Here is a 25,413-nt window from a genome sequence, read left to right on the forward strand (position 1 = left end):
TACTTTATCTTTTTAATAGCTTATCAGCTACTTGTTACATAGGTCTTATATTATGAATCTATACATAGCAGTTGTTGAAAAGCAGAAAACTTCAACCCTATTTTAGGACTTAAAATGTTCTTTCATTCCTACCTATTACACTATTTATATCAACCTAAGAAAGCTTATACTCAGGTATATTCTACTGTCATAGAATATTATCCAGAGGTAAGTTGAACACATCATATTTAACATGTTATGTAAAGCCATAACATTATCTGGATTCCTCAGTTGATACGATGTCTAGTACTGAAACAGAGTTGTAGTGTTCGCCAAGGCCATAGTAGTGGCGGTAGTATGCTAGCAAGATGGCCTTCTTATCAGTGCATTCTTCACCGAATACGATTGGGCTACCTTCAGCCTTGAAAAAAAAACCCAATATAAGTGCTTTGTCTTTTTTTCTATCAGTAATTCTTTCATACACAAACCTCACCTTTGCACAAACTTCATTCCATCATCTAATTTCATTCCATCATCTAATTCATTCAGAACTACAATGATCTTGCAGAGAATTACATACCAAGAATACATTGTTATAGAACCTTATATAATATGTTAGTAAAGATAGCAGTGAAATAATGATGTATTGTTGTGATGTGGATCTGAAGTAGGCTTGGAAGGGGAGCAGAGAGAAGGAATGGCAACGTTAGGGAAAATATTAGAACAAAGAATATAACCCTGGATGTGAGTGAAAGACATGGTGTATTAGTGCAGTGTGAACCTTTCAAAGGAAACCAATGATGGGACGATGAAAAAAATGAAGTAAAAAAGATCCAAGCATGGATCAATGTATGAAATGTGATTGGCACTGAAAGTAAGTGGGGGCGAGGAAAGATAATAAATAACCAGTATTAAATTATGAGTAGCAGAGAGAGAAACTTCAGTGAATATATGAAACAGTGGAGCAACTGGTTTTAGGAGAAGTGTTTGAGATATATGATAAAGAAAAATAGCGATAAATATTGTGGAAAGGCTAAATGAAAGCTTACATATCTGTATGCAAAGGTGTACAGTCACTGGTGTTACAGGTTACTTGTACACTGGATAACCTGCTTTACACACACACAAAATGAAAAAAAATACTGAAATGAGATGAACGAACCAGAAGTCAAAATTTCTTCTTTGTAGTCTTACCATAGCATACCATATCATTTCACATACAGCAAAAAACAGTGAGAACATAAAAATTTAAGAAATACTAGCAACACTTGTTTTAGTAATAATTCACCTAAAATATACAGCTAAAAAAAAAGGCAAAACACAAACAACATGGCCTTATCCATATACCTGATGTGATTTACTGGATTATTATTTATTTATCCATTATACTTATTTTCTGTCTCCCACATTAGTGAGGTAGCACAAGGAAACAGAGGAAAGAATGGCCCAACCCACCCACATACACATGCCTATACATATACGCCCACACACGCACATATATGTACCTATATATTTCAACGTATACATACACAGACTTATTATTGTTAGGGAGGTGAATGCAAGAGTTTTGGAAAGAGGGGCAAGTATGAAGTCTGTTGTGGATGAGAGAGAGCTTGGGAAGTGAGTCAGTTGTTGTTCGCTGATGATACAGCGCTGGTGGCTGATTCATGTGAGAAACTGCAGAAGCTGGTGACTGAGTTTGGTAAAGTGTGTGAAAGAAGAAAGTTAAGAGTAAATGTGAATAAGAGCAAGGTTATTAGGTACAGTAGGGTTGAGGGTCAAGTCAATTGGGAGGTAAGTTTGAATGGAGAAAAACTGGAGGAAGTAAAGTGTTTTAGATATCTGGGAGTGGATCTGGCAGCGGATGGAACCATGGAAGCGGAAGTGGATCATAGGGTGGGGGAGGGGGCGAAAATCCTGGGAGCCTTGAAGAATGTGTGGAAGTCGAGAACATTATCTCAGAAAGCAAAAATGGGTATGTTTGAAGGAATAGTGGTTCCAACAATGTTGTATGGTTGCGAGGCGTGGGCTATGGATAGAGTTGTGTGCAGGAGGATGGATGTGCTGGAAATGAGATGTTTGAGGACAATGTTTGGTGTGAGGTGGTTTGATCGAGTAAGTAACGTAAGGGTAAGAGAGATGTGTGGAAATAAAAAGAGCATGGTTGAGAGAGCAGAAGAGGGTGTTTTGAAATGGTTTGGGCATATGGAGAGAATGAGTGAGGAAAGATTGACCAAGAGGATATATGTGTTGGAGGTGGAGGAAACGAGGAGAAGTGGGAGACCAAATTGGAGGTGGAAAGATGGAGTGAAAAAGATTTTGTGTGATCGGGGCCTGAACATGCAGGAGGGTGAAAGGAGGGCAAGGAATAGAGTGCATTGCATTGGATCGATGTGGTATACCGGGGTTGACGTGCTGTCAGTGGATTGAATCAGGGCATGTGAAGCGACTGGGGTAAACCATGGAAAGCTGTGTAGGTATGTATATTTGCGTGTGTGGACGTATGTATATACATGTGTATGGGGGTGGGTTGGGCCATTTTCTTTCGTCTGTTTCCTTGCACTACCTCGCAAACGCGGGAAACAGCGACAAAGCAAAAAAAAAAAAAAAACATACACAGACATATACATATATACACACGTACATATACTTGCTGCCTTGCCACAATATAATATTGTTGGAACTACTTTTACTTTAAATATACCCATTTTTGCTCTCTGAGATTAATTACTCTCCTTCCACACATTCTTAATCGCTCCCAGCACCTTCGGCCCCTCCACCAATGTATGACTCTCTTTTGATTCCATGGTTCTACCAGCACCGTATCATTGACGAACAACAACTGACTCACTTCCCAGGCCCTCTCATCCCCAACAGACTGCATACTCGCCTGTCTCTCCTAAACCTCCCTAACCACCCCATCCATAAACAAATTAAACAACCATGGGGACATCATGTACCCCTGCCACAGACTGATCTTCACTGGGAACCAATCACTCTCCTTTCTTCCAACTCGTACACATGCCTTACATCCTTGATAAAAACTTTTCTCTGCTTCTAGCAGCTTACCTCCCACGCCATATACTCTCAAGACCTTCCACAAAGCATCTCTTTCAACCCTATCATATGCCTTCTCCAGATCCATAAATGCTGCATACAAATCCATCTGTTTTTCTAAGTATTTCTCACATACACTCTTCAAAGCAAACACCTGATCCACATATCCTCTATCTTCTGAAACCACATTGCTCCTCCCCAATCTGACACTCTGTACATGCCTTCACCCTCTCAATCAATACCCTTCCATACAATTTCCCAGGAATTCTCACCAAAAATATGTCTATCATTTGAACACTCACCTTTATCCCCTTTGCCTATGTTCAATGACATGATGCATGCATTACGCCAATCCTCAGGCATTTCACCATGATCCACTGAATATCCTTACCAATCAATCAACAACACAGTCACCCCATTTCTTAATAAATTCAACTGCAATACCATCCAAATCTGCCAAGGGCATGTGAAATGTCTGGGGTAAATCATAGAAAGGTCTGAGGGTCTGGATGCGGATAGGAAGCAATAGTTTCAGTGCATGTATGTGTATGTATGTATATGTACGTGCGTATATGTACATATATAAGTGTGTATATGAGTGGATGTGTCTTTCTTCATCTGTTTACTGGTGCTACCTCGCTAAAGCAGGAAACAACGATCAAACAGGAAAAGATGATTATACTTCACTGACGTTTCCCGCGTTGATCAGGTTGCACCAAGAACAGACGAAGAGAGGCCGCATCCTCGCACTGCCATTCTTTAACTGTCATGTGTAATGCACTGAAACAACAACTCCCTATCCATAGCTAGGCTCCACAAGACCTTTCCATAGTTTACCACTGATGCTTTACATTCCTTGGTTCAATCCACTGATGGCACATCGTTCCAATTCACTCTATCCTATGCATGCCTTTCTCCCACCTGCATGTACAGGCCACAATCAGTCAAAATCTTTATCACTCCATCCTTCCATCTCCAATTTGGTATCAACATTCTCCTTGTTCTCCACTTCTGACATATATATCCTCTTGACAACCTTTCCTCACTCATTCTCTCCATATGACCGAACAATTTCAGCAAAGCCTCTTCAGTTCTCTCAACCACACTCTTTTTATTACTACACCTGTCTCTAGCCCTTTCATTACTTACTAAATCAAACCACCTCATCATATACTGCACTCAAACATTTGATTTTCAACACATACACACAGTCTTGTTTGTAGCCCATGTCTCACATCCATTTTATAATGTTGGGACTACTAGACTTACAAACATACTTATTTTTACCCTCCTGAATAATGATCTTTCTTTTCACACATTCGTCATGCTTCCAGATCCCCCATGAAACAACCATAACTGATTTCCATGACTGCACACCTGTACAAGATATACATAATAACATGAAAGGGAAAATATGTAACTGTATGTATACATAGTTGCCATACCATACCTGCAAAACCTCAATCTTTCTTTGCATCACTTGTGACAAGGCACGGAGCTGAAACATGAAAAGAGCATTTTTAAAAAAAAAATTATTTTCCTTTTATTAGCATATAAAACATTTCTAAGGATTATGATTCTAGCTAAAGATAATTTATACATAAACAGACCACTAAGTTCTAATATAAAACATACCAATAGTTTTATGACTATGCAATAAAAAGACTCTTTATTCATAAGTCTTCCCAGGAACGTCTATGTGTTTGTAAATACAACATACATGACAATAAGAACCAACATGAGCACAGCAAGTACAAGATTTTTTTTTTTTTTTTTTGCTTTGTCGCTGTCTCCCGCCTTTGCAAGGTAGCGCCAGGAAACAGACGAAAGATATGGCCCAATCCACCCCATACACATGTATATACATACGTCCACACACGCAAATATACATACCTACACAGCTTTCCATGGTTTACCCCAGACGCTTCACATGCCCTGATTCAATCCACTGACAGCACGTCAACCCCGGTATACCACATCGATCCAATTCACTCTATTCCTTGCCCTCCTTTCACCCTCCTGCATGTTCAGGCCCCGATCACACAAAATCTTTTTCACTCCATCTTTCCACCTCCAATTTGGTCTCCCACTTCTCCTCGTTCCCTCCACCTCCGACACACATATCCTCTTGGTCAATCTTTCCTCACTCATTCTCTCCATGTGCCCAAACCATTTCAAAACACCCTCTTCTGCTCTCTCAACCACGCTCTTTTTATTTCCACACATCTCTCTTACCCTTACATTACTTACTCGATCAAACCACCTCACACCACACATTGTCCTCAAACATCTCATTTCCAGCACATCCATCCTCCTGCGCACAACTCTATCCATAGCCCACGCCTCGCAACCATACGACATTGTTGGAACCACTATTCCTTCAAACATACCCATTTTTGCTTTCCGAGATAATGTTCTCGACTTCTACACATTCTTCAAGGCTCCCAGGATTTTCGCCCCCTCCCCCACCCTATGATCCACTTCCGCTTCCATGGTTCCATCCGCTGCCAGATCCACTCCCAGATATCTAAAACACTTTACTTCCTCCAGTTTTGCTCCACTCAAACTTACCTCCCAATTGACTTGACCCTCAACCCTACTGTACCTAATAACCTTGCTCTTATTCATATTTACTCTTAACTTTCTTCTTTCACACACTTTACCAAACTCAGTCACCAGCTTCTGCAGTTTCTCACATGAATCAGCCACCCGCACTGTATCATCAGCGAACAACAACTGACTCACTTCCCAAGCTCTCTCATCCCCAACAGACTTCATACTTGCTCCTCTTTCCAAAACTCTTGCATTTACCTCCCTAACAACCCCATCCATAAACAAATTAAACAACCATGGAGACATCACACACCCCTGCCGCAAACGTACATTCACTGAGAACCAATCACTTTCCTCTCTTCCTACACGTACACATGCCTTACATCCTCGATAAAAACTTTTCACTGCCTCTAACAACTTGCCTCCCACACCATATATTCTTAATACCTTCCACAGAGCATCTCTATCAACTCTATCATATGCCTTCTCCAGGTCCATAAATGCTACATACAAATCCATTTGCTTTTCTAAGTATTTCTCACATACATTCTTCAAAGCAGACACCTGATCCACACATCCTCTACCACTTCTGAAACCACACTGCTCTTCCCCAATCTGATGCTCTGTACATGCCTTCACCCTCTCAATCAATACCCTCCCATATAATTTACCAGGAATACTCAACAAACTTATACCTCTGTAATTTGAGTACTCACTCTTATCCCCTTTGCCTTTGTACAATGGCACTATGGTACAAGATATATATTAATAAAAATAATGAAAACATGAATGAAACAGATGCTTATAAAAAAAATGTTGGAAGTAAAGTCTGCATAAACTTTGCTCCTACTGAGATCGATATGAATCTGTTATTGGTCCTAGTACTGAATAAACGGTGTATTTTAAGACTCACCAAAATGCTCTCTGACATTCACTGAAGGATTTTCCAGCTTAAGTTACATAATAATGAATTCCAAATGCAGAGAAATGCATATGTAAGTATACAAGGGTAAGGTTAGGGTCAAAGGGCACCACCAAATTCTGCAATAACTGCACTGCTGAATTATGCAATAACTGACAGGCATGCTAAAGTAAGATTTTTTAAAGTTAACATATAAGAGATGTTGAAAGTACATAAAATGTCCGATCATTTCATGGTGGAAGCAAGTGTAAAAGTTTGTAGTACTTTCAAGAAAAAGAGAAATGACGTGTGAAAGAAGCAGTGAAAGTTATTAAATTTGGAAAAAGAGGTCTGTGTGCAGAGATATCGTGAAAAACTTAGTGTGAGAGTTAGAACAAATGAAACAAGGGAAGAAAAGAAGTGGAAGGTATTTATGGAACTGATGTTTAAAGAAGTTGGAAGTAGATTATAAAAAAAAGGGTAGGGAGTGGTGAGATGAGGAAGCAAAACCACTGGTAAGTAAGAAAAGGAAAGTCAAAATGGAAAAGGAAGAGTAACAGGGAAGAGTATAAGAGAATGTAGAAGGTCATGTGAAAGGCACAAGAGAAGAGAAAAAGGGGCAAAGGAGAGTATAAATGAACTTCAGAGACAGTACAAAACATGGTTTGGAAAGACATAAGTATCAAAAGAGAATGAGAGGACAAATGGAGACAACAGGGAGGGGACAGATCAGGAAGCTATAATAGGCAAAGAATAGGTGAAAAACAGGAATTAAATCTTTTAAAGGACTGCTGATTGTATTAGATGGCAGAATGGCAGCTGTGTGTTTAGGATGAGATGGTACATGGATTGAGAGAGACACAGTAAACGATTTTTTTCTCTTTTTTGTTAGGTTGGAGTCACGGACAAAAGTCCACTTCAAGGCCAGGCATTAATCAAAATATAGAGAATTATGCAAAAGAAAAGACAAGGGGAAAGCAATTAAGAATTATGGAGGAACTGAAAGACCTGTCTTTCGAAATGTATGGTGAGAAGGCTGTGAAAGTCTTCCTAAGGTGAAGTGTAGCAGAACAACAAGACTATACAGAACTGCAGCTAAATTTCTCAAGGAAATGGTCACAGTGCTGTTGACTGATAAGCTAAGCAATAAGACATTTGTATTGCCCATGATGATGCATCTGAGGGCTGGCAGGATTAAAGTTTATTTCCGTTATATAATGGCAAAGGGTACAAAAATGAAAGCTCAAACTGGTTGCAGACCTCAGACAGAAGCTCCAAAAGCAGTTATCAGAGTTTAGGAAGAAGTAGAGAGGAGAAAGTTTAGGGTAATTGTGAGCAAAAGCTGGGTAATGAGGTGCAGCAGAGAGAAGACACAGGTTGATTTGAGTGTGAATATGGAGGATATAGAGGAAGGGGAGTGCCTTAGGCACCATGGAGTAAACATAGCAGCAGATGGAACTAAAGTATGTCATGGTGCAGATGAGAGGGGGGGGGGTGTGAAGTCCTGATTCTGTGAAAAGAGAGGTCAGTGTCTGTAAAGGTATGTCTGAAGGTATAGTATTCCCAACACTGAGTGAATGTAAGTCTTTAGTCTTGATTACAAGAGAAAGGAAGAAGAAGGATGTGTTGGAGATGAAATGCCTAATGACCATATTTGGTATGAGAGAGGTTGACGATGTATGGAATAACAGCGTAACACAGGGGGGTGTGGTATTAAGCACAGTGTGACTAGTAAGGTCAACCAAAGTGTGCTGAAACAGTTTGAACTTATGGGGAAGATGACCAAAGATAGACTAAAAGTATCTGTCACACATGAAGGAACCATGCGGGAGGGGGAGAAAGAGAGGATGAAAAAGAAAGAGGGATGGGGTAAAACAAGGCTATCAGGTCTTGAACATTCAGGAGGATGAGGCATGCATGGGAAAAAATGAAATGTGTGTGTGGTAAACAGAGGCAAAATGCTATCATGCTGAAAGAGGGTTATGGTAACCTATGGATTAGTCAGTGAGGATTGGGTGTGGATGGTAGATTCCAGTTTCAGTCCACTAAACATGATAGCTAGAGTGGATATTTGCAACTCAGACTGTTAGTCATCTGTTCCTAATACTGCTCACTAAGGCAGAACAGAGAATCAGGCCTTAAAAAAAAAAAAGGGAAAAAGAAAAAGAAGTATACTGTCCAATTCTGGGATCCCAGAAGAGCAAAAGGTGACAACTAATTTCACTGGACAATGTATTATGACTGGTAAGTCTCAGATTTTCTAATCCTGAAGTATTCCTAACAGCAAATGGCTTTATTGGGGTTAGCCATTCTAGTACAGTATTTTAACTAATGCCTAACATTGTTGAAGTGCCATTATCAACAAGTCTAAAAATCATGTCTGCATATCTCAGTGTCAAGTAAAAGAAACAACCAAAATTCATAATATGCACCTCAGGTTGGCCACCCCATACTGGTGTGTTCTCAATTTTGCTGCAATACTCGGCAAACTGCTCAGGTGTCAGCAACTCTCCAGTGCTGGGATCAGTGATGAAAGGTGCAAAGTCTTCATGATTTGAGCGGATAAACTGACCAGCTTGAGACCGTAACCATCTGACAGTTGTGTCCCCTCCCATCTGGTGAGCAATGGCAGCATACATACTGTAAAATGTAAAATTTATAAAACCAAAACCTGGCATGTAATTTGTAAAAAAAAAATGCATGGTACAGAAATGGTGCATATGGTTGTCAGTAACATTAGAAGCATATCTGTCATGTAAGATTTAAGATTTCTTTTTTTATTGTTTTTGGAAGTTCCTTTTCTTCCACATAACAGCTAATTTCACTAGCAAAGCTTTGTGAAAAAGTACATTACTCATCAAAGCAGGGGTTTCTTGGCCTTGCCCTCTAAGTAAAAGATTTAAGGAAATATTTGTGTATGGTAGGTATTAAGAAATTACTTAGTCATATACAAATCTTTCTCACCAATTGCCATCAGGCTTTATCTCATGCATTTTCAGCTTCCTCTCACGCAGTAGCTTCTTCAGTTTCTCTGCCTCTATGTTACGTGCGCTGTACTTGTTGTTAGCTTCTCCCTCACGTATCCTGGCCTCACGCTCACGGTTAGCTTCAGCTTTCTTTTGACGACGCTTCTCAGCTTTACTGATTTTCCTTCCTGAACCTGATTTGGAAAAATATTTTTTCTCATATCTGCACCCAAGTACAAAGAATACTATCAACAAAAAATTAAAAAAAGGTATAAGCTTGTTTGCAATTCTAATATTAACAAAATTGAAATATAAATTGGCCACGACATCTTTAATCTACAGAAAATACACTTAGAAATATGCAAAAGAGTCAAGCACTTTAAGATTCCCTAATTACAGCCTAACAGATTTATATAATGTACCATTGTAAACAAAGAAGTGTATATAATGACAAAATGTTTTTTTTTTTTTTTTTTTATACTTTGTCGCTGTCTCCCGCGTTTGCGAGGTAGCGCAAGGAAACAGACGAAAGAAATGGCCCAACCCCCCCCATACACATGTACATACACACGTCCACACACGCAAATATACATACCTACACAGCTTTCCTTGGTTTATCCCGGATGCTTCACATGCCTTGATTCAATCCACTGACAGCACGTCAACCCCTGTATACCACATCGCTCCAATTCACTCTATTCCTTGCCCTCCTTTCACCCTCCTGCATGTTCAGGCCCCGATCACACAAAATCCTTTTCACTCCATCTTTCCACCTCCAATTTGGTCTCCCTCTTCTCCTCGTTCCCTCCACCTCCGACACATATATCCTCTTGGTCAATCTTTCCTCACTCATTCTCTCCATGTGCCCAAACCATTTCAAAACACCCTCTTCTGCTCTCTCAACCACGCTCTTTTTATTTCCACACATCTCTCTTACCCTTACGTTACTTACTCGATCAAACCACCTCACACCACACATTGTCCTCAAACATCTCATTTCCAGCACATCCATCCTCCTGCGCACAACTCTATCCATAGCCCACGCCTCGCAACCATACAACATTGTTGGAACTACTATTCCTTCAAACATACCCATTTTTGCTTTCCGGGATAATGTTCTCGACTTCCACACATTTTTCAAGGCTCCCAAAATTTTCGCCCCCTCCCCCACCCTATGATCCACTTCCGCTTCCATGGTTCCATCCGCTGACAGATCCACTCCCAGATATCTAAAACACTTCACTTCCTCCAGTTTTTCTCCATTCAAACTCACCTCCCAATTGACTTGACCCTCAACCCTACTGTACCTAATAACCTTGCTCTTATTCACATTTACTCTTAACTTTCTTCTTCCACACACTTTACCAAACTCCGTCACCAGCTTCTGCAGTTTCTCACATGAATCCGCCACCAGCGCTGTATCATCAGCGAACAACAACTGACTCACTTCCCAAGCTCTCTCATCCCCAACAGACTTCATACTTGCCCCTCTTTCCAAGACTCTTGCATTTACCTCCCTAACAACCCCATCCATAAACAAATTAAACAACCATGGAGACATCACACACCCCTGCCGCAAACCTACATTCACTGAGAACCAATCACTTTCCTCTCTTCCTACACGTACACATGCCTTACATCCTCGATAAAAACTTTTCACTGCTTCTAACAACTTGCCTCCCACACCATATATTCTTAATACCTTCTACAGAACATCTCTATCAACTCTATCATATGCCTTCTCCAGATCCATAAATGCTACATACAAATCCATTTGCTTTTCTAAGTATTTCTCACATACATTCTTCAAAGCAAACACCTGATCCACACATCCTCTACCACTTCTGAAACCACACTGCTCTTCCCCAATCTGATGCTCTGTACATGCCTTCACCCTCTCAATCAATACCCTCCCATATAATTTACCAGGAATACTCAACAAACTTATACCTCTGTAATTTGAGCACTCACTCTTATCCCCTTTGCCTTTGTACAATGGCACTATGCACGCATTCCGCCAATCCTCAGGCACCTCACCATGAGTCATACATACATTAAATAACCTTACCAACCAGTCAACAATACAGTCACCCCCTTTTTTAATAAATTCCACTGCAATACCATCCAAACCTGCTGCCTTGCCGGCTTTCATCTTCCGCAAAGCTTTTACTACCTCTTCTCTGTTTACCAAATCATTTTCCCTAACCCTCTCACATAAAATGTATAAAAGGATATTTGATATCTGTTCTTGGTTATGGGGTAATTTTTTAACCCTGGCTTGATGATCAGTAGCAATGTACCGGAAATACATCATCAACAAAGTGGGAAGATCTTAACACATAAAATAGAAGTTTTAAAGAAGGCAGAGGAATTAGACAGGAAAGATGTCTACTAACAATAACAAAGTCTTCAAAATCTTTGTTTCAAATAGGTCTTCACTCTAGTATTGACTCAGATGAGGAAATGTAGCAAGACCATTCACTCATAACAATATCCATAAGGAAGAGAGAACAAAGGGAGAGATGAAAGAGGAACCTACAGAGAAAGAGAATGCTTGGAGATGTTATGGGAAATTTGTTAAAACAGGATGACCAAAACTTAAAACAATTAAAGAAGGAATTAAAAGACACTATGGAAGCAATTAAAGGATCATGAAGGTTGTCATGAGATGAGACAAACATAGGATCTGAAAGATATAGTCACTGGGTATAAACAAAACTTCATTTTAATAGAGAGGATTCAGAAGGTGCACACACATTTAAAATGTACCTTTCTGTATGGGTCCAATGAATTTTGAAATGATCAACACAAACCAAGTAGGGTTGTAAAGTGTGAATGTGAGACGAATTTCCTAATAATCATATCCCCACTTTATAGTATAGTTATTTTTACTGAAATATCAATTCATTTATCATTACAATATCATGAAAGAAGGGCTTCCAGAGTGAGGCCAGACCAATGGGCATTTATCAAAATCCTTCATCCATGGTGTAATGTTGTTTCACATAAAAAAATGTTAATACACTATTTCAATTATGGGTAAATAATTAGAGGAAAGAGGTTCAATTAATTGAAAATCAGAGAAGACTGATGGGTCTTTTCTAGATGTCATATAAAGGTTGTTCAGTTATAGGAAAGGATTAAAATATACAGAATCTTTTTACAATAGTAGCAGGGGAGGTGCAAAAGGAGCAGTTTTGGCAGCTAATCAAAAGACACAAGGCAATTAAGACTGATGTAGTGGAACATAGATCCAGGGTCATACAGCGGTACACTGAAAATTAGGAGGAGCAACACAAAAAAATATGCAATATTACAGATGAAGCAATCAAGGAAGTTTATGGCTTGTTAATGAAAAATTTAGAAAAATACAGAGCATACACTAACTTTGCTTCTTAGCAAACAGAGAGATTTTTAAAGAGTCAGAGACACAGAGGTTGATAATTTAACAAAAAAAAAGATCTTCCTGAAAAGAGATGGAACCAAAATTAGAAAGATTAATAAAGAAGGAAATCAACATATGTAAATCTGGCTAATAATGAATCAACAGTAATATCTTAATTATTATTATTATCATTTTGCTTTGTCACTGTCTCCCGCGTTTGTGAGGTAGCGCAAGGAAACAGACGAAAGAAATGGCCCAACCCACCCCCATACACATGTATATACATACACGTCCCCACACGCAAATATACATACCCATACATCTCAATGTACACATATATATACACACACAGACATATACATATATACACATGCACACAATTCACACTGTCTGCCTTTATTCATTCCCATCGCCACCTCGCCACACATGGAATAACATCCCCCTCCCCCCTCATGTGTGCGAGGTAGCGCTAGGAAAAGACAACAAAGGCCCCATTCGTTCACATTCAGTCTCTAGCTGTCATGCAATAAATAATGAATGATGCATTAGTGTTACTAGTAAAAACAAAACCTGTTCTTCAGTGGAATAACCATAAGAAGACAGAAGGCAACATACTCAGTAGCCATAAGAAAAATGGATGATTCCCTTACCAACTTATATAAACTATTTCCAGGCAAAATACAATTGATCAATTTATGTGATGTCTCCACTACTGCGACATGGATGATGGATGGCATGTTAGAAAAAGGAGCCAGTAAGCATGGAGACTAAAACTTTTAGTAGGGTGCTGTATCCCTAGAGGAACAGTCAACCTAGACTGAGGTCATGATATGACTAAGGAACATCTGCAAGCACCACCAAATATTGCTGGGCTAAACCTGCTTGACAAGGTACCTTGCCAAACCTAGCCTCTAATTTCTACAGTTAGTCAGTCTTCCATGCCAACCTACCTTGCTCTTCTTCAGGCTGGGTGGCCCCAGTATCATTACTTGCTTCCTCTGGTTCACCGGAACCCTCTTCAGGAAGGTTCATCGAATCTACACCATTGCTTACAGCAGCCACCTGTATATCCTAAGAGCATTAGTTTCATCACTTCAGAACAGAAAGTTCTTAGTTCCCCCCCCCTTTTTTTATGTAACATCAGTATTTTATACATGAATTGGAAACAAACTTTCTGATGAAGTGTGTGATCTACTAATATAATTATCTCAAAAGCATTTTAAGAGGCTAATATACATTTTGCATGTCAAGGACTGCAGAAGATTTTCCTCCTTTAACTAATCTATCTATACAACAATACATTCACTCCCTGTACTAATAACAGCAAAGCAAATGCATGATACACACTAAATGTACTTGGAATTCTAACTGGCATCAGATTGGGGGAAAAAAAGGGAATCTTTCAACATCCTATAAAAACAAGATCTACTCCACTTTATACTATTTCTCATCTGTCTGGTCTTCCATCCTCACAAAAGCAAATAAAACAAAGCTGCAAATCACATACATTAGTGCACTCAGAACAATCACTGACTGCATAGCAACTACAAACATACATCTCAATTAAACAAAGATCCTCCCAGTATAGTCTCACCTGAACATGCTTGGCACTCAATGCTATGCAACAATACTAGACCCCTCCTAACCAAACCACTCCATAACTAATCACCAACCCCCATGTAAAAAATAAAAAGCTTACCCCTGCCTCACACTTACGTAACTTCTACTCACAGCTCTCCCCACCCCCCAAAAATATGATACTGACAAAACACATTAACATTGAAATAACCCAACAAGCACTAAACAAGTGACCTCCCAACTCAGTCTTTAAGACCCATGAGACATATACCAATCAGAAACCTCACTCCCCAGACAAACACGAGTCACCCATCACTACATCAACACAAACATTGTTTCAACAAATCCTAAGACCATTCATTCCCGTAATGCGACTACCATAAAAAAGACCCCGAGCACCTACTACTCAATTGCCCTGCACCCTCTGCACACAGACACAAACACAACATTGCAATACTTTATGACATGTGCTCCTGAGCAGTGGAAGTGGCCAGCTTTCTGAGTGCTGAAGGAGCCTCAGAAGGACAGAAACAACTATTGGTGTAGGAAGTAAGCAGTATATCTATACCTACTTTATACATCTATCAACATATCTTTATCAAACATACATACTCATTTTATTCAGTCTTAAAAAGAAGTCAACTTTATTAAGATAATTAGTTTCTTCAAATGAATGTAATATAAATATGCAACATTTAACTAAGTACACAGCATAAATATGTGAGCAATAATTTACAGCAAAATTTACCATGAAGCTACAGGAAATGCATTTCTTATATGATAATTAAGAGAATAAAAGAATGTACAGGGACCAATACATTTACAGAAGCCATCAAACTTTACTTTCAAAAGCAATGGACATGTACATGGAAAAATAACATGCCACTATGTGAAGTAAATTATTGTTGTCACTGCTACCAGTATTAAAAGAAAATTCCTATGTATCAAAAGTCAGCCCCAACACAAAATCATGATCAATTCTATAAAATAGAGGAATATCATATTACATCATGGAAAAAAATTGCCTTTAAGCATGTGAAGTTCATACTTGTAAGCTAGTATCCTCATTTATCATCTATCTTTGTAGTTTTTAATGGGTAATCAAATTAGTAGGGGAAGGGAAAACACATAACCAATTATTTCATAGTCATGTTGAATCCCTGTAAAAATGTAACCAATGCAAACTGAATGCAGACTGATTCATCCACATGAAAACATTGCTAAAATTACTTGCTCAACTTTATTTCTCAGAAACACAAGCTATGGTGCCATGCCACCAATATCAACCCACTATCTTGCAGAGAAGCTAGTGCTGAATCACAGGCATCTTCAGAAGTGACTTAATCTCCATATAGGAAAATGGGTAAGGCGATAGAGTGAGGGTGCAAACAGCATAGCTTAATAACATGTCTTTCGCTGAATCCAAGTCAACTTTTGAGCATATTCCCTTACTTTTCTTCATTTTCATCATAATAGTTTACTGAGGAAGAATATCTATCCAGGAGGAAAATCATCAGAGGTTTCATGCAGTAGACAGAACATTTCCATGTCACTTTAATGGTTTCCTAAACAATTATATTTAAAAGGTTCTTCTTTTGTTAAGTTTCTATCATTGCTTAATCTTCATAAGGAAAAACACTTCTGTGATGAGAGAAGGCATCAAGGCAAACATCTATTAGCAAAAGTCTTGTTGGATCTCCAAAAAGCACGTTATAAGCTGGATTTATAGGAAACTAAGAGGCTTTATGCAGTTTTTGTGGGGGAACCTACCATGTATGGATTGACAATTGTGAAATTTCCTTCTTTCCTCAGGAATTCTCTTCCATCCATTGTAGTTCCCTCTCAAAACAACGTCACCTTTATTAATAAGGTCTGCAAACACCTGAGGAGCTCAAATTAATTCTTTTTTTTTTCATACCTATCACCTTTCCTTTCATCCAAGATGACCATGGCTGAGGCAAGTTTTCGCCAATGGCAAATGCCAGACAAGATGATTATGGAAGTGTGTAGCAGCTGATGGAAGTCTTAAAAGACCATACACTGTTCAACATAAATATGTTGTAATAAAGATGTTCCTCAATCAGATAAAAGCTAAGAAGGTTGTATCACATATTCTGGACACAACCAGAAAATGGGCCACTAGTCAATTAAGAGAGTCAGGTTAACACTAAAGTTGGTGAGATTCTTTAGGCTAGAAGAGCAAAGAGGAAGGGGTAACTTAGGAAAGGAGTAAGTCAAAAAGCTGCCTGATATGATAGGCTTAACATACAGAAGTCTGAATATAAAAGATGCTGTAATTGGTGGATACAGGCAAGGTACAAAAGGACAACCACAGAGGACTACATCTAATAATAATATATGTGCAGCCAGGAGTATTAAATGGGACTAAAAAACATGCCAGTTAAGATTAATTCAAAGGGGTAATCATTACAGGAGATAAACTGAGATAGGAGCGAGAGAAAAATACATAATCCAGTCAGTGGACTAAAAATGAGAGGAATAATATGAGGTCAGAAGGCAGGGCAACCCTTCAAGCACTCCCTCAGGCAGGCCAAGACTGCTAAAATGAGAGAACATTGTCAAAATTATGTAGACAAATGAAGTTGGAACTGGTACTAAACAGTACTGAGTTAGAATTCAAGGACAGAATCAGAGAAACCAATCCTGATATAGTTAGTGTAATGGAGACTAAATGCACTGTAGAGGACAAGTGTAGGCTAAACTGTTGAGTAGGGTACATATTAGCATGGAGGGACAGCAAGGACAAAAAAGAGGAGGATATACCCTCTTAACTCTTAATTACAGGGAGTTATGTACAAACAATTGTCCAGAGAGTATTGGGAGTCGTAACAGAAGTGCTACTTTTTGCTGGGTCTTTTTGAGCTGCCTGCCCGTATTATTGAGTTACTAAGTGTCTCCTAAATTTCTGCCTTTCAAGGGCATTGTGGGTGATGACACAAATAAGGCCTCAGACTCTGATAATAGATAATGTTAGCTAATTTTTTTTCACACACCTTTTACATATACTTCTTTCATTTTGTAATGGAAACAGGAAATATCAATTTGGCACATCTTCCAAAATCCTTTCTCTACCACTTCCCTGGGGTACCCACATGTTTTGATACATCTCTTCCATTCTATTTCAGTCTACCTTGTATATGTCAAACAGGGAGTTCTGTGTGACCAATATCAAAACAGCTAATCAGATGTGTATTTTCTAGTTTTTGAAAAAATCATGTGCAGCATCCATTTACCTCTTCTTCACATGACTTCAATGCAGCTAATTCTTCTTGATGTCGATTCTTCAGCTCCTGTTCCAGTCGTGTTATTTCATCCAGTAACTCTTTCTTTTTCTTCTTGTCTTTGTTAACAGACTTTTTCAGCTGCTGGATATGAGCTGCAATCATTGAAAATGGAATGAAAAAGGATCAAGTACAGACCCTTATCTTGTCAACATATGAACAAATAACTCATGAATCTGGTCTCTGAACTGTGAAAAAAGAAATTTACTGTATTCTGTAAATCTACGGTCCCAAGTAATACAATACTAATTCATACCTCCATTAAGAAGACCATCTGTGGTAAATTTGCCTGGTAAAGGCCTAACATCTATACTTTGAAACACAAACAGAGTTTTCTGGCCATTACACTATGATAGCTTCAGATAGCTCTTACCTTGCAGCTCCTTCTTCTCTTTACGATGTCTGGCTAAAAGTTTGTCCTCTTGGGACATGGAGTCACTAGTGTCATCATCCAACATGTTCAAGGTTCCTAGAGAATACATTCTATATCAAAATGAAACACCTAGATAAATATTTTCATATATATATATATATATCCCTGGGGATAGGGGAGAAAGAATACTTTCCATGTATTCCCTGCGTGTCGCAGAAGGTGACTAAAAGGGGAGGGAGCGGGAGGCTGGAAATCCTCCCCTTTCGTTTTTAATTTTCCAAAAGAAGGAACAGAGAAGGGAGCTATGTGAGGATTTCCCTCAAAGGCTCAGTCTTATGTTCTTAACACTACCTCTTTAATGCAGGAAATAGTGAATAGTGTGAAAAAATATATATATTTTTTCTATTATACTTAATCATGGTCTCCCGCATCAGCAAGGTAGCACAAGGAAAGAGATGAAAGAATGGCCCAACCCACCCACATACACATGTACATACATAAACGTCTACCCATGCACATATACATACCTATACATTTCAACATATACATACATATACATACACAGACATACACATGTACATAATCCTATGTATACAAAGTACAATATGCTGTACTTTCCCTGCTTAGCAGAGACAAAAGTATGACTAGGAAAATTGCTAGGGTAAATGGAGGACTTTGATATCCAATGCCACCATTTGATAGTGTAGTAATTTACCAATTCAGAAAATAAAAGGTATTTGATGTTTTACAAAGCTAACAGCAGATGTTGCATGGGACATCTGCACCTTTTTGGTTCATTCAGAGTGGCTGTGACAGATTTCTATCTTCCTATACTACATTAATTATGAAATGAAAGAATGACTTAAGCTACAATAGGTTTGAAAATTACATACAGAGATAAGTTAGGCAAAATTTAACTTCCAGCATAAAACTTGCAAAGAAAACTTTCATACACTTCTGTAGTACTTCTTCTGGATAGGGATGTCTTTATTTACTAATCTGTATAGACAAAAATCTGTTAAGGAAGTTATTGCACCAAGCAGAGTAAATTCTGAGATGAGTACTTGGTTTTAGCCATGCGAACTCATGAACTTGGATGAAACATAACAATGGATTCATACTTAAAAGAAGCAATTTAGTCTAGGGAGGCATGATCTAGAGCCTTTTTGATTTCCTCCAATATGTAACATAAGTGCTACAATGTTCAGAATACTATGAGGTAAAAGTAAGTTCAGCAGTAATGCACTTTCCTAAACTTATTTTTGGTTGCAATTATCAAAAGAAAATTCATTTTTCTTTAAGGTTCATATTTTGACCATACCACCACTGCCATGCAAACTTTAGATTGATTTGTCTGTTTCACTTTCCAAAATTATTATTTCATATATTTTTCTTTCAACATAAACCATTTTTACTCTTGGGGGTTTGTTTTATCCACACACCTGAAATCCATACTTTTCGGCATAAAATTATAACTTTTTTGTTTATTTTTGTTTTTTTGTTTTTGACTTTCTAAAAAGGGAAACAGAAGAAGGAGTCACACGGGGAGTGCTCATCCTCCTCGAAGGCTCAGATTGGGGTGTCTAAATGTGTGTGTATGTAACCAAGATGAGAAAAAAGGAGAGATAGGTAGTATGTTTGAGGAAAGGAACCTAGACGTTTTGGCTCTGAGTGAAACGAAGCTCAAGGGTAAAGGGGAAGAGTGGTTTGGGAATGTCTTGGGAGTAAAGTCAGGAGTTAGTGAGAGGACAAGGGCAAGGGAAGGAGTAGCACTACTCCTGAAACAGGAGTGGTGGGAGTATGTGACAGAGTGTAAGAAAGTAAACTCTAGATTGATATAGATAAAACTGAAAGTTGATGGAGAGAGATGGGTGATTATTGGTGCATATGCACCTGGGCATGAGAAGAAAGATCATGAGAGGCAAGTGTTTTGGGAGCAGCTGAATGAGTGTGTTAGTAGTTTTGATGCACGAGACCGGGTTATAGTGATGGGTGATTTGAATGCAAAGGTGAGTAATGTGGCAGTTGAGGGAATAATTGGTATACATGGGGTGTTCAGTGTTGTAAATGGAAATGATGAAGAGCTTGTAGATTTATGTACTGAAAAAGGACTGTTGATTTGAAATACCTGGTTTAAGATGAGAGATATACATAAGTATACGTATGTAAGTAGGAGAGATGGCCAGAGAGTGTTACTGGATTACATGTTAATTGATAGGCGTGCAAAAGAGAGACTTTTGGGTGTTAATGTGCTGAGAGGCAACTGGAGGGATGTCTGATCATTATCTTGTGGAGGCGAAGGTGAAGATTTGTAGAGGTTTTCAGAAAAGAAGAGAGAATGTTGGGGTGAAGAGAGTGGTAAGAGTAAGTGAGCTTGGGAAGGAGACTTGTGTGAGGAAGTACCAGGAGAGACTGAGTACAGAAAGGAAAAAGGTGAGAACAAAGGAGGTAAGGGGAGTGGGGGAGGAATGGGATGTATTTAGGGGAGCAGTGATGGCTTGCACAAAAGATGCTTGTGGCATGAGAAGTGTGGGAGGTGGACAGATTAGAAAGGGTAGTGAGTGGTGGGATGAAGAAGTAAGATTATTAGTGAAAGAGAAGAGAGAGGCATTTGGACGATTTTTGCAGGGAAATAATGCAAATGAGTGGGAGATGTATAAAAGAAAGAGGCAGGAGGTCAAGAGAAAGGTGCAAGAGGTGAAAAAAAGGGCAGATGAGAGTTGGGGTGAGAGAGCATCATTAAATTTTAGGGAGAATAAAAAGATGTTTTGGAAGGAGGTTAATAAAGTGCGTAAGACAAGGGAACAAATGGGAACTTCAGTGAAGGGGGCTAATTTGGAGGTGATAACAAGTAGTGATGATGTGAGAAGGAGATGGAGTGAGTATTTTGAAGGTTTGTTGAATGTGTTTGATGATAGAGTGGTAGATATAGGGTGTTTTGGTTGAGGTGGTGTGCAAAGTGAGAGGTTAGGGAAAATGATTTGGTAAACACAGAACAGGTAGTAAAAGCTTTGGGGAAGATGAAAGCTGGCAAGGCAGCGGGTTTGGATGGTATTGCAGTGGAATTTATTAAAAAAGGGGGTGACTGTATTGTTGACTGGTTGGTAAGGTTATTTAATGTATGTATGACTCATGTTGAGGTGCCTGAGGATTGGTGGAATGCTAGCATAGTGCCATTGTATAAAACCAAAGGGGATAAGAGTGAGTGCTCAAATTACAGAGGTATGAGTTTGTTGAGTATTCCTGGTAAATTATATGGGAGGGTATTGATTGAGAGGGTGAATGCATGTACAGAGCATCAGATTGGGGAAGAGCAGTGTGGTTTCAGAAGTGGTAGAGAATGCGTGGATCAGGTGTTAGCTTTGAAGAATGTATGTGAGAAATACTTAGAAAAGCAAATGGATTTGTATGTAGCATTTATGGAGATGGAGAAGGCATATGATAGAGTTGATAGAGATGCTCTGTGGAAGGTATTGAGAATATATGTTGTGGGAGGCAAGTTGTTAGAAGCAGTGAAAAGTTTTTATCAAGGATGTAAGGCATGTGTACGTGTAAAAAGAGAGGAAAGTGATTGGTTCTCGGTGAATGTAGGTTTGCGACAGGGGTGTGTGATGTCTCCATGGTTGTTTAATTTGTTTATGGATGGGGTTGTTAGGGAGGTGAATGCGAGAGCTTTGGAAAGAGGGGCAAGTATGCAGTCTGTTGTGGATGAGAGAGCTTGGGAAGTGAGTCAGTTGTTGTTCACTGATGATACAGCACTGGTGGCTGATTTGGGTGAGAAACTGCAGAAGCTGGTGACTGAGTTTGGTAAAGTGTGTGAAAGAAGAAAGTTGAGATAAATGTGAATAAGAGCAAGGTTATTAGGTACAGTAGGGTTGAGGGTCAAGTCAATTGGGAGGTAAGTTTGAATGGAGAAAAACTGGAGGAAGTGAAGTGTTTTAGATATCTGGGAGTGGATTTGGCAGCGGATGGAACCATGGAAGCGGAAGTGAATCATAGGGTGGGGGAGGGGGCGACAATTCTGGGAGCGTTGAAGAACGTGTGGAAGTCGAGAACATTATCTCGGAAAGCAAAAATGGGTATGTTTGAAGGAATAGTGGTTCCAACAATGTTATATGGTTGCGAGGCATAGGCTATGGATAGAGTTGTGCGCAGGAGGGTGGATGTGCTGGAAATGAGATGTTTGAGGACAATATATGGTGTGAGGTGGTTTGATCGAGTAAGTAATAATAGGGTAAGAGAGATATGTGGTAATAAAAAGAGTGTGGTTGAGAGAGCAGAAGAGGGTGTTTTGAAATGGTTTGGTCACATGGAGAGAATGAGTGAGGAAAGATTGACCAAGAGGATATATGTGTCAGAGGTGGAGGGAACGACGAGAAATGGGAGACCAAATTGGAGGTGGAAAAATGGAGTGAAAAAGATTTTGAGTGATCGGGGCCTCAATATGCAGGAGGGTGAAAGGCGTGCTGTCAATGGATTGAACCAGGGCATGTGAAGCATTTGGGGTAAACCATGGAAAGTTCTTTGGGGCCTGGATGTGGAAAGGGAGCTGTGGTTACGGTGCATTATTACATGACAGCTAGAGACTGAGGGTGAACGAATGTGGCCTTTGTTGTCTTTTCCTAGCGCTACCTTGCACACATGGCACACATGAGGGGGGAGGGCGTTGTTATTTTCATGTGTGGCGAGGCAGCGATGGGAATGAATAAAGGCAGACAGTATAAATTATGTCTTTCTTTTTCTTTCATACTATTCGCCATTTCCCGCATTAGCAAGGTAGCGTTAAGAACAGAGGACTGGGCCTCTGAGGGAATGTCCTCACCTGGCCTCGTTCTCTGTTCCTTCTTTTGGAAAATAAAAAAAACGAGAGGGGAGGATTTCCAGCCCCCCGCTCCCTCCCCTTTTAGTCGCCTTCTACGACACGCAGGGAATACGTGGGAAGTATTCTTTCTCCCCTATCCCCAGGGGATATGTACATGTGTATATACGTATATATCTGAGTGTGTATACATATGTATACGTTGAGATGTATAGGTATGTATATTTGCGTGTGTGGACGTGTATGTATATACATGTGTATGTGGGTGGGTTGGGCCACTCTTTCGTCTGTTTCCTTGCACTGCCTCTCTAACGTGGGAGACAGCGACAAAGCAAAATAAATAAATAACTTTTCTCATCAAATTTAAGAATCACACCCAGGTACCTAACCTTGAGGTCTGTTTAGTAACTCTGCACACAAGGTTTCAAGTTTCTAGCTGTCATCTTGAAGCTATGGTGCAGACACATACACATACATTAACTCACAAGGAGGCCTTGACAGACTCAAAAGTTGGTGTGACACATGAATGAAGTTCAGTCCAAGTAAACATAAAGTAATGAAGATGGATCACTGCATCAGAAGGCCACTACAGACAGGTCCCACTAATAAGTGTGGTTGTAAGGTTCTAGAAATGGTTATTTATATGCAAGTGGATGACTTACTTCAGAGAAAAAATTACTAAACTGAGATACAGAATGGTTTTAGGGAAAGGAGTTCATGTGTAACTAATCTCTTAAGAGTTCTAAGAAAGAGTGAGCTGAGTCCTAGACAAAAGGGAAGCTGGGTGTATTATTTGTATCTGGACTACAAAAACGCTTTTGATACTGTACTGCATGAGAGGTTGATTAAGAAGTTGGATTACCTGGTAGAAATAAAGGGGAAACTCCTTTTATAGACAGATTATCTCAGTGGAAGGAAACAATGGATGCATGTTAAAGGAGCCTTTTCCAAATGGGTTAAGGATGAGGGTTAACGTAATTGTGGGAGTAGGATGTACTACAGGTAAAATTCCACACTTTATATCAACTTTTAGATACTCTTCATTGTATCTTGTTTTTCACTATTATTAACCAATTTATATTTCATTTTAAGCCCAACATTGATGTGGACTTTTGTTCGTGACTGGAGCCTTAAAAAATAACAAATTACCAAGTTGATTAACGAGACACTATCAGGTAACACACTTACAAAATGTTGATAGAAATAATAAAACTCATCTAAATGATTAAATGATATCAAAAAGACACTATCATTCTATAACGTCTCCTGCTGGGTATCACATAGCCATTTGCTGTGCTGTCTACTTGTTACATCTGCCACCGGCACCATGCCGATGTTGCATTTTCAGGAAGGACAATGGTATATTCTGACAAAAATATCAAAAATGCAGGTAAATCTTGGCTGCTAAATAAGGTTTTCAGAGATTTTGTTTATTTACACATGTATTAACTACTTTTCTTTCAATCAAACCCATATTTTCCCTAATATACTAACGTCCCCTTATCTAATACTACTCATTACAATATAAAGAGGCAAACTATGCTTTAAAACTATTATAGTATTCTCTCTTACTACACCTGCATTGCAGAAAAAAAATGAATCTATACAAATCAATGTAAAGAGTTAATCAAGACAATTGGTACTGCTATCTAGAAATGTTTCCCTATTTTCCCTCATGTTCCCGGATCATCATAGCTCTCCCCATTACCATTATCTATAGGCAAATGATAAAAAAAAACTCCAAATCGCTTTCTCCGGTTTAAATCATTTAAACTTTTTGTGTTATTCTCAGTAAAGCTATAATGTAGGTTTTATCACATATAAGTACCAGGAGTTTATTGATGTGCATTCATTCCATACCCATATGTTATTTCCGTGGTGCCCCTAAAGTACAGTTTTTACTTCTTTTTTTTTCATACATCATCCCTTTAATTATCCCCCCCACCCCATTTTGACGATCTATTTAACAGGAACAAAATCACCGATAGACTTAGCATAAGGCACAAAGTGTGAAATTCTGCCCGAGCGCTCAGGCAAAACCAAAAAAAAAAAGTATGTATGTATAAGTTCGAGAGCCCTTATTGATGTCCACAGTTACCAGTCCGACTTGGACTCCGACCGACCCGACTCACCGACCGTCACCAGCTGTTACCAGATGTAAACATCTTACACGAACGGTGCAGCAACAATCCGGATGCGGATTTATCCATGAAAACGAACAGTAACATTCTTTTGTTCAGGTCAAATTAATTACCATGCACAGCGCCATCCTGCTGAATTTACTGAAAACTGTAATATGGTTATAAGACGAAACTTAGATATGAAAAGATGAGTATGTTGACGAAATTGATAATAATTTCAAACGATATACGTGCCTTTACTGTATGTAGAATTCTATATCAGGAGCAGCGACATAGTGACATATTGGTGGTAAGATTTTTTAATATCATGCTCCTAGAGTGACTGGATGCATCACACCTTCATACCCTGGCGTGAGATT

At 39.1% G+C, this 25,413-nt stretch overlaps 1 protein-coding gene across 4 annotated transcripts; it reads right to left on the bottom strand.

Moving 5' to 3' along the window:
- On the bottom strand, positions 1-25,070 carry LOC139758879 (deubiquitinase OTUD6B-like). Of its 4 annotated transcripts, none has more exons than XM_071680745.1 (8): positions 25,046-25,070; positions 18,095-18,190; positions 17,674-17,816; positions 13,792-13,903; positions 9,455-9,650; positions 8,923-9,130; positions 4,487-4,534; positions 1-400 (listed from the first exon to the last, which is right to left on the bottom strand). In XM_071680745.1, the coding sequence occupies exons 2-8, from the start codon at positions 18,177-18,179 to the stop codon at positions 254-256; spliced, it is 939 nt and encodes a 312-aa protein (XP_071536846.1). In that variant the 5' UTR covers positions 18,180-18,190; positions 25,046-25,070; the 3' UTR covers positions 1-253. The 4 variants fall into 4 exon arrangements, with proteins under 4 accessions (XP_071536846.1, XP_071536845.1, XP_071536844.1 ...); XM_071680744.1 differs by having other exon boundaries at positions 25,012-25,050; XM_071680743.1 differs by lacking the exon at positions 25,046-25,070 and adding an exon at positions 24,774-24,798.
- Positions 25,071-25,413: the final 343 nt, after the last annotated feature.

Source organism: Panulirus ornatus, chromosome 2 (assembly GCF_036320965.1).
Source record: "Panulirus ornatus isolate Po-2019 chromosome 2, ASM3632096v1, whole genome shotgun sequence".
Classification (NCBI taxonomy): domain Eukaryota; kingdom Metazoa; phylum Arthropoda; class Malacostraca; order Decapoda; family Palinuridae; genus Panulirus; species Panulirus ornatus.

Coding starts and splice junctions, on each gene's coding strand:
- LOC139758879 (XM_071680743.1), bottom strand. Junction 13,904..17,673: donor TGAAGTCATGTGAAGAAGAG/GTAAATGGATGC, acceptor TAGGATATACAG/GTGGCTGCTGTAAGCAATGG. Junction 9,651..13,791: donor CCAGCCTGAAGAAGAGCAAG/GTAGGTTGGCAT, acceptor TTTCCAAATCAG/GTTCAGGAAGGAAAATCAGT.